Source organism: Alnus glutinosa, chromosome 12, assembly GCF_958979055.1.
Source record: "Alnus glutinosa chromosome 12, dhAlnGlut1.1, whole genome shotgun sequence".
Taxonomy (NCBI): Eukaryota; Viridiplantae; Streptophyta; class Magnoliopsida; order Fagales; family Betulaceae; genus Alnus; species Alnus glutinosa.
Window position 1 is genome coordinate 15,590,304 of NC_084897.1, and position 15,287 is coordinate 15,605,590.

The 15,287-nt window shown below is 34.7% G+C and overlaps 1 protein-coding gene across 1 annotated transcript; it reads right to left on the bottom strand.

The window, feature by feature from the left end:
• Positions 1 to 448: 448 nt before the first annotated feature.
• On the bottom strand, positions 449 to 7,473 carry LOC133852793 (uncharacterized). Its single transcript, XM_062289555.1, has 9 exons — positions 7,159 to 7,473; positions 7,001 to 7,060; positions 6,328 to 6,375; positions 2,783 to 2,915; positions 2,623 to 2,699; positions 1,167 to 1,262; positions 1,006 to 1,076; positions 808 to 898; positions 449 to 714 (listed from the first exon to the last, which is right to left on the bottom strand). Exons 1-9 carry the CDS (start codon positions 7,396 to 7,398, stop codon positions 607 to 609), a joined length of 924 nt encoding a protein of 307 aa, XP_062145539.1. The 5' UTR covers positions 7,399 to 7,473; the 3' UTR covers positions 449 to 606.
• Positions 7,474 to 15,287: the final 7,814 nt, after the last annotated feature.

A 15,287-nucleotide genomic window follows, 5' to 3' on the forward strand; every position in this document is an offset into this window, starting at 1 on the left:
TAGGTCTTGTTGTTTTATACTGTGATGGAGACTTGTTTCTAAAGTTTTTGTTTCGATTGTAACAGTACCTTCCCCCCTCAACCCCCGAGAGGGGGTTGTTTACTTTACCTAGAAGAAGTTTAGGTAGGTTTGAAAGATCTCTCAAGAATCATACCCATGCTTGTATTCCCTTTATTGGGGTATTGGGTCGTGTTGAAGGGTCATGTCCCTACCCTCCGCTGGTTTGATGCCTATTTCATTGGCTTTTGCCTAAAGTGTAAAGGACCGAGACATTTTTTACCGCTTTGGAATAAAAACACAACTATTTTCTATATGTTGTTTTCAAATTTAGTGTTGTTTCTTTCATTTGGTTTTGTTGTTGAGAAGCCCGCCCAATTGATATATATTTGTTTCTTGTAACCCTTAAAAAAAATTTTAAAAAAAAAAATGAGCTGTCAATCTGGTACGATTTTCTAAGGAACTAGATGATACAAACTATACGAAATCATTACCGGAGGCATCATCAATTCTAGTTTCCCACATCATCCTTTATAATGGATGTTATTAACTAAAAATGTACATGTAAAAAGCATTTACAGCAAAACTGAGGCAAAGCCAAGAACCTCACTATTCCTTTGATTTGAGTTGTCTTCCAAGGAAGACAAGTGCCACAGCAGTAAAACCGGACAAAATTGTTGATGAGTAGCAGAGTGCAAGTAGAGCTCCCCTCAGAGACTGCATCAGAAAACTCAAGATGTTAATTATACAGCGGTGGGTTGTAAGACGAAACAAGGCCAGACAACAATCAAAGAAAGTGTTTTCAATCACCTTAGCCAACAGCAAAGCATTATCATTTGCATACTGCAATGAACTCTCTGGAATGTTTTGAACGCCCTGACCTACTTCCCATGAAAGAATCCTACATTTAAAAATTTCAAGATGATTGAAGAAATATTTTTCTGTTCAGCCTGTTTGTTAAAAATGAAAGCAGAAAAGCGAACTCACACTCAAAACTGGGATAGTTACCCAAAAGCAAAGCCAATGGCAGCACCAATGTTGGCTTTATCTGTCGTTAGTTCAACTTGAAGGTCCCCAAACTGAAGTTGGCAAGAACATTGTCTGTTTAATCTTTCATATCAAGTGCATCTGTTTTAAAAAAATTCAACAAGTGCAGAGTTATCATCTACCTTCAGCATCCTAGATTCCTTTGGTTGTTCTTCAGCTGCTGTAGATACTGAACGTGCAGACAGAAGCTTTCCAGTTGTAATCATCACTTTTGCAATCTATAATGGTTGAACAGTATCCAACAATACTGCTACTTTAGAGATACATAACAGCTAGTTATATTACATTATGAGAGAGAGAGAGAGAGAGAGAGAGAGATTGGTCCTTAAAACTGTAAAACTATAACTAGTAAGTTTGAGGCAATAATAGGGGCATTCATATGCATCTTTCTCAAAAATTTCTTCCATGGGTTTGAGCAATGATAACAACAAAGGAAACTCGTTTGCATTTTTGAAGCAAAGGGCGATGTGAGAAGAAAAGGGGATTGATAACAACAAAGGAAACTCATTGCCATTTTTGAAGCAAAGGGCGAGATGAGAAGAAAAGGGATTGATTTTATATAAAACAGGTTGATATATATCAGGATTTGATTGAGTAGCACAAGTTAAAAGCCCTGTTAAACAAAGAAGCAGTCTTCCAGCAAGGCATTAGATTTAATGGAGCAGAGCATGTCCAACCATCTATGGCCCTTGGGGGTAGTTCGGCCACCCCCACAAGCCCAAAAAGGAAAATAAAATTAAAAAAAAAAAAAAATTGAGTTAGGGTTTGGCCCTTGGGAGTGGCCGAGCCACCCCCAAGTCGGCTGGTCTGGGGTGGCCGAACCCACCCTCAGGCCAAACGGGGGTGGTTTCAGCCACCCCCATTTTGCTCTTTGGGGGGTGGCCGAACCACCCACAAGGGCCATGGGGGTGGTTCAGCCATCCCCAGACCGGTCATGGAAGTGGCTCAACCACCCCTCTTTTTTCTTTTTCAAAATATTTTATTATTATTATTATTATTTCAAAGTTTTTTTTTTTTTTTTTTTTTTTTTTAAGCTTTTCTTATTTTTAGTTTTTTTTTTTTTAATTATACAAAGGGATACGTGTCAATTTTTTAAGGCCTATGACGTGGCCTTCCATCAATTTTTGGATGGAAGTTAGACAGATATACCATCTCCGTCTTTAGCCATAAATAATGTACCATCTATAATACGAAATAAACTACATGGGACAAAAAATAAAGTCGTTAAACCACAAGGGGGTCAGATGTATTTAACCCAAAAAATTAAGTACTTTAACTATCATAGGTCATGGGGCTAAATCAATTCTATGGACCAGTTTTAGATATTACGTAAGAAATGTTTTAAGTTTAGAACTTGAGAAATTTTGGAGAGAACAATTCATGGTTGACATTGTTTCTGAATTTTTATTTTTATTTTTATTTTTATATTTTATTTCAATTTCTTGGTTCGCCTCCCACCCCCAAAAACAAGTATAAACTGAAGTTGCAAAGGACATATATTACAGAATCACTATGATAGCAATAACTACTGCTTTTAATACCAGCGACAACAAAACTACTTCAAGTAACATGGGATACCTTTTGTAGTTCACCTTGACCATACTGCCCCATGGACTGGAACCTCCTTCCAGCAGATACCAAACGCTTGCCAAATGCTAAACCAGCTAAAAGATGGAAATAAGCTTTGGCACAAACTCCTAAGAATGTATCTGAGCATCAATTTTACATATAATCTTGCCTGATTTGGCATTGTCTGTCAAAGACTCCTCCAACCTAGGGAGCTTGCTCGCTAAACTCTGGGAAGTTGATGCATCAGCTACTTCCCAGGCTCGAGAGAGATTTAACAATGTCTCTCCCAGCTCTTGACCACACTGAAAGAAAATGCAAATTTAATAATGTTCTGAGTAGTTTCTTCCCATCAGAAACAGAAAGATTCTAACAAATATACAAGAAATTTAAAATGTTAAGTATAGGAAGTAACAAAATGGTTAATAGCACACCTACAATCTTTTGGACCGATTGGTTGAAAAACACTGGATGAACTAATAGGATAAGATGTGATTTATTTCACCTCTGCTTATAAGAAAATGCTACTTTACTAATTTTCATGTTCCAGACGCTGAAATTCATAATGTTCTTAATAAAATCACTTTTATCCACAGCATTCTGACAGATTATTTCAGCTGCCAGGCCCAGCAGAATGGATTATTATTATTAGGTGTACAATCTATGATAATTGGAATACCAAATCACAGTAACCCAAGGGCTTCAAGTTTGGTTAACAAGCTTCTTTCTCTTGGTTTGTTTATATATATATATCGAGAGAGAGAGAGAGAGAGAGAGAGAGAGAGAGAGAGAGAGAGAGAGAGAGAGAGAGAGAGAGAGAGAGAGAGAGAGAGAGAGAGAGAGATGTACACCATAAGCTTCTTTTTAGGAAGTATGGCTATACAGAAACACAATTTATATATACTGACAGTGTTGGACTGTTAGATTTTAAAAGAGCTGAATGAACCAACCTATATAGCTGAATGAGCCAACCCATAGTGGAGTCCTTAATAAGTATCATCATTGGCTCTGGACATGTTAAATCAATATTTAGGCACGCTTCCAAGGTAACAAAACTTGAAGTTCGATCAATCTGGATGTGCCTTGGGAGGTGAGTACCACCAACTGGGACACTAAGTACTTCCTTCGTCCCAAAATAAGTGCCTTAATTGGAAATGGCACGATTTTAATGAAGATGATTAGGTACAATACTTTTACCAAAATGTCCAAAGATGGTCTTGGCTTTTGAGCAGGTAAGGATTATATAAGAAAAAAAGTTTTTTTATTTTTTTTATTTTTTTTATTTATAGGTAGAAAATAAAGATACAAATGCTTTGACTTTTTGAAAGTAGACAATGATTTTAGGATATTCCTGAAAAAGAAAAGCAAGACACTTATTTCGGGAGGAAGCAGTAGTAAAACATAAAGCTACATTGTTTACTATCAAATACTACTTACAGTTAGGTTTGTTTCCCCAATATAATAGATCATTCTTCCCAAAAAAAAAATACCAATAGGATATGCTTCATACAATTTGCTTGACATTTCTTTCATATAATTTCCTAGCTCATCTTTTTTTTTTTTTATAAGTAATTGCAATTTATTAAAAAGCGCAAAAAGGCGCAACCCTTATACACGGGAAGTATACAAAAGAACCCCTAAAAGGGACGAACAGAGAATAAATTTAAAAAGTCTACATAATTAAAAACACTCAAACTATGATGGGGCGCTATCCAAAAATATAATGTATTGAGCAACCGCTTCCATAGCTCCACCATAGATGTCTCTACATCTTCAAACAGTCGAGCATTCCGCTCCCTCCAAATACACCACAGCAAGCACAGAAGAGCTAACTGCCAAGCCTCTTTAGCATGACTACATCCAATCGCCGCCCCCCAATTACTCAACAACTCCAACACCGTTCGTGGCATAACCCACTCAACCCCAAATAAAATAAGAACGTAGCTCCAAAGATCTCGGGCGACCTCGCAGGGAAGCAACAAGTGATCAATAGACTCCCCACTCTTCTTACATAAACAACACCACTCAATTACTATAACATTCCTCCTACGCAAGTTATCATGCGTCAATATTTTGCCCAAAGCAGCCGACCAAACGATCCTAGCTCATCTTCAACTCTCCAATTCCTCTATTGTCCTTTTTTTTCTTGATAAAACTACTCTCCTATCGCTACTCTAGGTGAATTGAATGCCCAAAAGGAATCCTGTTGGCTGACCCCAAGTAGATCAGATTAAGGCTCTTTGCTTTTAGCTTGGTACTGCCTTTGTGCTGCTTCTGTCCAATTTCAATTTCAAAATCCATCTCAAACTCAACAAGTGTTACTATACCATTTTTTTACTTTACTTACCCCCTTGATGTTTCATTGCTTTTGTAATCGTACCTTCAATATTTAAAAAGTTTCAATGTCAAGTCGTCATGTTTTAAAAGTTTACAATGTCACTCCTACCATTAGAATTTAAGGTTAAATCAAACGGTCAACAAGTAAAATGTCCCTTATACCCCTATAAAACTAAGAAAATACAAAATTACCCCTTATTAAAAAAGTAACAATAAAAAAAAAAAATTAAACCAAAAAAAAGAGTAAAACAGTAAAAAAAGAAAAAAACTCTAACAGTTTTTTTCTTTTATTTAAATGGGAGTATTTTGGGAATTTTGGCACCCATCGTTAGGATTTACTGTTAAATCCTAACGGAGGGATGACATTGCAAAGTTTTCAATGATGGCAACTCAACATTACAACTTTTTAAAGATTGAGGATATGAATACAAAAGTGATGAAACGTCAAGGGGTAAATGAAGTTTTCCCAAAAAAATAAAAAAGAGTTGGCATATCCAAAGAGGTTTTGGATTGAAGCAGAATGGTTTTGAGATAGTGATACTTCATACTCCAAGTTATTCAAGTACTTTGCCTGGAAAAATTCCAGAAGATTGTAAACAGAAAGGGTGATTTGATTTAACATCATAAGTGAGGCAACTGATGGTTGAGGATGGGACTAGGACGCAATGCCGGTACCAAAGACAGAAAGAAATCAAGCATTATTTATGTCAGAACCATTAACATCAATTGTTTACTCTCTCATTATTAACTACAAAAAACTGGGAAAAATCCTGATACTTCAAAGAAGTTTTCTGAACTTCAAAAGTATTGCAATGTCTACAACACCTAGGAAAAGATAAATGCTCAATGAAGCAGATCCAGGGCACAAAATATGGATATGAGCAATATATATTTGAAATCCTTCTTTTCAGCACTAGGCAATTCATAATTGATGACCATAACACACCCGGATGTTTAAGATTGTAAACATGGTAGAGCACTCATTAATAGCAGAAATTGACAACCCACAAAGAGTTATTGGAACCACCAATGCTTGAACATCTAAACAACCAATCTTGCAGTTCAATGGATTAGCAAAAACACTAAAATTTGGATCCTCTCATGTCCATGTGTACAATGAATCCTGATAGCAAAATCTCAGCCATACACGACTAGATTTGTGGCCATAGTAGGACCCTTCTACACTAACAATGAGATGCTGAGACCCATTGGTACTTGTAGGATCACAGTCACATTTAATAGTATGCCGCAAATTTCACCATGAACATCATAGCACCCAAATTCAAAAACACTTAATTGAGTCATATAGCTTGTCGCCTACTCATTTGCTCAAGACCCATTCTGTTAATAACCATTCATGAAGCAATAAGAACAACTAACCTCATCAATTACCCGTCCATTCGAAAGATCGAAAGCCGCATCATTCAGCTGAACCACACGCAAAAGAAAAACAAAAATTAAAAAAAAACCCTCAATTCAATTCAACAACACCCCCCACCCCACCCCCCCCACCGCCCCCCACCCCCCAAAAAAAAAAAAAGAAAAAAAAAAAAAAAGAAAAGAAAAACGTAACTCTTAATGGTTTTGCAATCCTAATCTCGAATTATCAAAATTTGCGATGTCGGGTTTCCAATTATCAGCCCCTTTCACCTCCTCCGTTACAGAGGATGTCAAAATGACCAAAATACCTCTGTTTCTAATTTTTTTTTTTTATTTTTTTTATTTTTTTTAAAAAAAAAAGAAAACATACATTTGCTGGCTGGTCAGGCTGTTTTAATTTTTAATTTCGTAAGGAAAAATTTATATCTTTATAAATTATTCAAGGGTACAAGAAACATTTCACCGGTTAGCCGTTTGATTTAAAGCAAAATTCCAACTGTAAGTGTAAACTTAAAAGGGGGTTGAAACATAGATACCAACATCACGAATGCTGATAATTCGATATTATGATTCCAAAACCCTTTGATAGTTCGGGTGTTAAGTGAAGTTTTCAAGAAAGAAAAAAAATCCAGTCACAAAAAATTGAATAAACAATGTCACCAACTCTGCTTACATCTAGACGAAGATCCCGCGGAAGCTGCGCAAAATAGTCTTGCGGAAGATCAAAGCTATCCTGCACGACCCGAAAAAGGGAAAAGAAAAGTTAAATTAAACGAATACAAAAGTATGGCGCCAAATTGAGAATGAAAACGAAAACACAATGTATCTTACGGCTAGTTGTTGAAGGAGGGATTGAGAGCCGTTGGATTCGAGGGACGTGGGGGAGTCTGATGAGTCCGTGAGAGCAAGTGGGACTGTGAGGGATTTAGAGAGGAGGGGTTTCTTGGGGTTGGAGGATTTGGGTTTGAGAGAGGTTAGAGAAGGGATATGGAGGGGATATTGGGGGAAGAGAGGGGTAGAAGAGGAAGGGAGGTTGGTAATGGGTTGGGAGAGAAGATGAAGAGAAGCCATTTTGGAGGTTGTGGGTTGTGAAGTTGAGCGATTCAGCGCCAACCAGCTCCTGATAGATATTTCGTGTGGTTCGAAGTTGCCTTTATTGCTTTCATTTTTCTTTTTCTTTTTTAACTTATAAATAAATAAAAATATATATTCATTAAAAAAAAAAAAAAAAAAAAAAAAAAAAAAAAAAAAGAGTAATGCTACACATCATCCTCTTGTCCTCCTTTTATTCTCCCAAAATTGATGTGGCTCTTAAAATCACCATTGGATCAAAATTCAATAATAATCTATCATAAATTCAATGGTAATTTTAAGAGCCACATCAAATTTGGGAGGACAAAAAGAGGACAAGAGGATGATGTGTAGCATTACTCAAAGAGTAGTGTGAAATTGGATCATTTTAATAGGTGAAAAAGAGAAATATCATTTTTATTAATTATTTTTTCTTAAATATAGTTTTAAAAGAAATAAAGTACCGATTCTCCTCACATTTTTCAATTTTTCTCAAGGACCTCGGTTTTACTGAAAAGATGCCAATCCTTGAGAACAAGAAGACGGGAACACCTGACTAAGAGGGGGAAGGGACAACAAAGAGGGTGAGCCTCATTCCCAGAATTTGATGCGAACTAGCTCATGAGAACACTTGGTTTTGGGTTTTCACTGATTCATTCCAAGGAGCGGAACTCACCTATTTAAGAATCTTCTGTGCGAGTTGCACTCTAAAAGACAAGGGATTGCCTTTGCTCAATCAAGGCAGAGGCTTATTCGGATTCATCTTTGAGCATTTACCAGAAGATTGCTAGGGCTTGCAAATAATCCAATTTTTTATTTTTTTTTTCATTTTTTGTCGATGTTTCTTCAGCCATGCAAGTTATATGATCGATGAGTTCCATCTTCGCAAGAGAAAATAATGTGATGCATGTATCACGAGATGCAACAAAGATTTTACTTGATTAATAGAAGTGAATAAAAATTACAAATGGTTCTATATCAAATTAATCAAAAAAAATATATATATAGCTTTTAGGTTCATCCAAACTTTGATTTTAGATGTTAAATACGAGAAATGCTACATTTTTGAAATTTTGTCTCTAAAAGTTGGTGTTCAAGTGATGTATCACAATCTCATGTGATCTATTGTTTTGAAAAATGTGTTGTGAGATGGTAATACAATACTTAAAAACAACTTTTAGAAAGGAAAAAAAAAAATAGAGTAACATTTCTTGTTATATTGGCTCCATCTAGGGCCTACTCCGATTTACTTGAAGTCGTACACAAAGTCTAAGTTTTACCTACATAATGAGAATGCATAGATTTGGTGTGGCACCAATGCCCGACCAAATACCGCACTTCTTTCCCCTACAAGGGACCAAGGGGTCAAGGAATGATTGAGAGGGGACACTTAATCGTCTCATCTCCTCCTCTTTTGATTAAAAAAAATTATTTTTAATCAAAAAGTATACTCTTTTATTGTTTTTCTTTTTCTTTTAGATTAAAGATGATTTTTTTATTCAAAAGAAGAGGAGAGGGGACGGTTAAGTGTCATCTCTCAATCATTCCTCCCAATGGGTCATTCCGCCCCCTAACACTAACGAGAAATACTACAAGTCACTCTTTTGTCATTTATGTGTCCATCCAAGAATGATGTGGCTTTTAAAATTATTATTGAACTTGTGATTTATCATTATTAAATTTTAATAAAGTGGCGATTTTAAAAGTTACATTATTCTTGGAGGAACACAAGAGTGACTTTTCTCAACACGAATAGCCCCTTTTAAGCATTTCTAGTAGACTCATAAGTTTTGACAAGTTAAAATAGTTAAAAATAACTTTTTACTACTTTAGTTTTCCACTTTTTTTAAAGCGCACACAGCCCCATCAACTTCACCATTTTAGCTATCCACTTTCACTATTCCATTTAAATATTTTTTTTTTCAAATATTTCTTTATTCTTTCTCTAACATTATTTATATTTTAAATTACTGTGTTTTTCTAACGATCATATTTCTGAATATTTATCTTATTCTAATGGTCTTATTTTTAAAATTTTATCTTTTCCCAACAATCATTTTTTTTTTTTTTAGTATTTATCTTATCTTAAGGATTATATTTTTGTATTATTTGTTTTATTCTAACGGTCATATTTTTCAAAAATATTATTTTCCTAATCATCGTATTTTTTAAATTTTGTTTATTTTTCTTGTTTTCCTAACTGTAATATTTAATTTTTGTACATGTGCTTTCAATTATATTGTTGTGTAATGGCAGTTAGAAGCTTAATTATATTAAGTATCATAATCTTTGCATGGTCTATAAATGAGGTTAGGGTTTGATGACTTAAATATCAATCAGAATTTCCATTAGGAGATTTGGGATTAAAGTATTAGGGCTAATGGGTTAACAATTAAGTTCTCAATATGTCTTTGGAATTGGCTTATCCATATTGCCTAATTGTTCAACAAGATCTTAGATAGTAGACTAGTTGGCATCTCTCATCTCTGCACCCACTGAAACATGTCCGTTGATTACTTCTGGCTTTTTTTTAGCAAGTTTTTTATTTGTGATTTGGGGGCAGTTCCAGGCATGAATGATCTTCATAGAGATTTGCCATTGCAGTATAAATAGAGCTTGATTTTTTCTTATTTTATTTTTTCTGAGAGTATAAATACAGCTTGATTGATTGCATTATAAATAGAGGGCTATCTCAGTATTTTGAGGTATGGGTTGTGTTGTTGGGGGTGTGGGTGAGGGTGGGTTCGCTTTGAGCCTTGTTTCGGGCTTTTGTTTTCTCTTTTTAGGTGTTCTTTTGTATACTTTTTTTGTATTTAAAGGCGCTTCACGCTTTTAATAAAATTTGACATTACTTGTAAAATAAAAATAAAATAGAGCATGATTGATGAGGTTGAGAGGTACTCTTGGAAGGTTTTGTATGACATGATATAATTTAGGTAAATCCGGATAGGACTCTTGTGTCGATTTTGATTTTTATACTATAACTTTTAATTTGATATATCAAAGACCTGAAGTCCATCTCCATATTTTTTAAATAATTTTAGAATTTTTTAGTTTGAAATTCTGTTAATAATTGTTATTTTTATACCTATGATTGCAAACACAATTTTTTTTTTAAAAAAAATAATAATTAATTAGCTCACTGTAAGAAAATAAAACATAATTGGATCAGGAGTTACATCTTTTATACCTTTGTTAGAACCTTCCAAAAAAAGGTTTGATGTAAAATCGTTCAACAATGTCTTAATCCCCCATGATAGCAACATCTTCCCTTGCAGGTGTATTTGGCAAGAGTAGGGCCTCTTGTTGAAAGTGACTTTCTTCACTTGGTTTGCCACCTTAGATAAGATCCTCGCAATGGATAACTAAGCGGAAAATCGTTGTAGTATATTAGTGTTGCATGTGTAAAAAGAGTGGGGAAACTGTTGACCACCTCTTCCTCCATTGCGAGATAACTAGTGCCTTATGGTACTCTATTTTTGGTATGTTAATCTTAGCGTGAGTCATGCCTCGTTGGGAGAGAGATTTCCTCGCTTGTTGGAGAAAGAAGATTGGTATTTCTTGGAGTAAACCTTGTGGGAGATGATCTTACTTTATTTGATGTAGGGCATCTGGGAAAAAAAAAAAAAAAAAAGATTGAAGCTTTGAAGCCAGCAAGATGAATGTGGCAGAGCTAAAAGGCTTATTTTTCCATACCCTTTCAGTATTTAGTTGTATATTTATAGTTTTCGTGACCTTTTTTCTTTTTTCTTTTATTTTTTTTTTATTTTTTTTCTTTCTTTATTCTTTTAGGTATTTCTCTTATATACTCCTTGTATAATTGGGTGCTGTGACGACCCATATATATATATATATATATATATATATACAAAAAGGAATCGTACAGTGGTATGACGATTTGTCACTAAGTCAACACATAGTACACATCCCATAACATGTACATGATATATCATAGTCAACATCTATGCAACAGAAATTAAATCTCATAAACTGGCAAATCTAGATTACATCAACAGAGCGATATAATTGTTTATCTGCTCAAAGCTTAATCACAATATTATTTACACATTAAAAAGAATGATTGTACAAAATACATGTCACATACGACACAAGACATGTACAAAATACTAACAAAGGTGGACTATTCGAGTCCGACCAACCTACGACCCAAGCGAAGAGCTTAAATCGTAGTATCCCAAGTATAGTTCCATAGGGTCCTCATCGACTTCTGCAGTACTTGCAGCCAAAGCATTAGTATCTACACGGTTGTGGTGTTAGCTACATCCGCACAAGTGAAAGTATGAGTTCACTAACTCAGGAGTCTAATATACATTGATTTTCGCAATAAATCACAACTACACATGCATTTCAAAGTTGCTTTTATTGCTTCTTTTTTTTTTTTTGTTAACTTATAAATAAATAAAATCTCATATTCATTAAAAAAAAAAAAAAAAAAAGGTGTGAAATTGGATCATTTTAATAGATGGAAAAGAGAAATACCACTTTTATTAATTATTTTTTTCTTAAATATAGTTTTAAGAGTAAGGGTTAAATAGAAACTTGCCCCATGTGGCTTGCAAACTTTATTTTTTGCACACTAAGTTTCATTTTCTATCATAGGTAATACCTATACTATGAGAAAATATGCAAATGGTACCTCTGTCTCTTTTTCCATACAAAACTAACGTCTGACAATGTCAGTGAACACGTGTTAATTTACTGGTGTGACACCTGTTACCACGCCACCTCAGATAAATCCTACGTGTTTATGTAATGCCACCTAATATTATGTAATGCCACCTTTTATTAATGCAAATCCATATAATCACATAATATTTCAAGAATTGAAATTAAACAACTAAAAACGTCATCTTCCTCCGAAAACCATAGAACCTTAGCCCTAACCGACAGCTCCAGTTCGACAAATCTCCCTAAACCAATCTTAGCAATTGAATCAGATAAGGCCGACAATAGATTTCAGTGGCGTCCCACAGCTCCGGCACGATCGTTTCTCCCAGTATATATCTCACAATCGGACAAATGTCATCATCAAGTCTCATACAAGATTCAGTAGGGAAAGAAGTTTCCCATTCTTCAGAGAAGGTGCGTTCTTAATCTATTGTTTTGTTATTGAGTTATGAGTGGATTTTTTTTGAATCTACCGATTAAAAAATTTATTTCTTGTTTTGTTTTTTTGACATTTGAATAAAACGAAGTTTTCATCTGGATCTTCCTCTGTGGGGCGTGCTGAGAAGTCCTACCTATGTTTTTGCGGTTTACCAGCACCTATAAAGACTTCCTGGACTGAGGACAATCCCGGGAGAAGATTTTGGGGTTGCGCCTCCTACTACTCGAGAGTAAGCAGTTTTATGGTTGAATCACTTCCACTAGATAATTGAATGATTTCTTACTGACTGCCTATACTTCAAAATACAGATAAAATCTTATGCTTGCAAATTTTTTAAATGCGTGGACAAACCAACCTGTGCAACATCTGTGGAGGTCTTAAAACAAATTATGAAGCAAGCTAATGAACTAGGGGATGAAAATGGTACCTTGGTGGCAAGGATGAAAGACTTAGAGAATGAAAATGAAAGTTGCATGAAAAGGGATAAGTAATTGGAGAAGAAGAATGAGAAACACATGGAAATCATCAAGTGTCTGGAGAAGGAAAATGGCATCTATAGGGCTAAGGAAAAAAAATTTTATGTATGTTTTGTTGTTGTCATGGTTTACAATGTTGTTGTTTTCTTGTGTTGCACTTGTTAAGTGAGTTTATAGTTTGACACATGTATGTCAAAATTGTTAATGTATGTGAATAATTAATTTAAAATTTTGCCCACTGTGGTTGTGATGTAGTGAACAAAAAATTTCCAAATGTATGTCTTTAACCCACATTTGTTTTCATTATATGCCAAATGTGGTTATGACGCAATAATGTATGTGAATTATTTATTTCACATTTTGATGTAGTGTCATTTATGATGTAGCAACCCAAAATAACCAAAAAATGCCCAAATTTGTCTCTAACACATTTGTTTTCATTATGTACCCCTATGGTTTATACATAAAGAAATCATACAATTCTGCACAACTGTGTGATTTTGTATGACCATGTATGATGATATGCTATAGACAGATCATAGCAGTTAGCCCAGGCATATATATAAACCCTGGGATATGGCTTTCTGGATAACAAGTAGCATTTTTTGAAAGCATTCCAAAACCTCATTTCAAAAGAATCCCAAGCAAGTTATTATAAGTTATTATAATCCCTAATGCAACTCTAAACAGTACTGACATCACCGTTCTTCTCTTTCATAAGAGTGAAACAGGATGTCTCATATTCCACAAAATCAGGAACAACCACTTAATCCCTTAGTTGCCTTACTACAAAGCAGACCATCCAGAGATCAAGAACAAAATGATTCAAAGAATACATTTTTTTGATGTAGCAACCCAAAATAACCAAAAAATGCCCAAATTTGTCTCTAACACACATTTGTTTTCATTATGTGCCCCATGTGGTTTATAAATGTATCACCAATGGTACTTTGGTTTTGTAAATATATCACAAATGATATCTTGGTTTTGAAAACATATCATAGGTAGTACCTTGGTTTTGTCAATGTAACATAAGGTACCTCTATACCAATAAGATTTTTTGGAACACAATATAAAAAATCTGACTGGCCAAATGTATTACTATAAAACTACACCTAAAAAATGACCAAATATGATACTTTCGAATTACAAGTAAAAATATGACGAAATGTTTTTCGTTATGTGCCCCCTATGGTTTTACAATGTGGCATAAATGGTACCTTAGTTTTGTAAGTGTATCATAACTAGTACCTTGGTTTTGTAAATGTGCCCTAGATGATACTTGTTTGAATCAATCCTGTTTGAAAAAATGACCAAAACCAAAACAATTTGTCCAAACCAAAAAATCAATCCTATTCCAAAAAATGAACGCAATAAATCCTGTTTCAAAAAATGACCAAAACCAAAACAATTTGTCCAAACCAAAAATAGCATACACCACTATCTCCACACCACTATCAATGTACAAATTATCCATCCAAATAACACTTTACATCAGAAATACACCACTACATGTCTACTAAAACCAAAACCATTTGTCAATGTACAAATCCACCATAACATAACATTTTCCATCCTGTTTAAAAAAATGACAAACTGTCAATGTGCAAATTACAAATCCACCATAACATAACATTTCTCATCCTGTTTCAAAAAATGACCAACTATCAATGTACAAATTATCCATCCACCATAACAGAACACAATCAATCCTGTTTTAAAAAATGACCAATTGTCAATGTGTCAATTTTTTCAATCTGGTTGTGTTCTTCTTTTCCTGAGTTGCATCGTGTTTGATGTCTCTCCCCGAAGCTACAAGGTAATAGGTAATAAACTAACGTAAGGCATTATAGGAAAATCCACACAACACATAAGACATTACTAAAAGTTATGAGAAACTCACCTATTCCATCCTCCTATATAAGTCAGAGACACGCCTTTGTCTATGCATGAGCGGTTCAGTTGTACTTTGGGGGTTGAGGCTTGATGGTTGAAGGGGACTGTCCTGAGAAGGGTTGTCCCCTGATTGTTGACCAACATTGGCTGATGTTCCCGAGGGTGATCCCTGTCACACATATAAGATAACACAAATACGTCAACGACATACAAGATAACATTAAATTATAATAATGTTATTGAAAAAAAAGCCAACTCACATCTGTTGGCTTCAGCTTCCTCCTATCCCTTTTGGGATACTTCTTTCTGTTTGAATTTTCAGGTTGTTTGCAACTTCTGGCATTATGGCATTTTTTACCACAATTCCCACAACATACATCATATCCCTT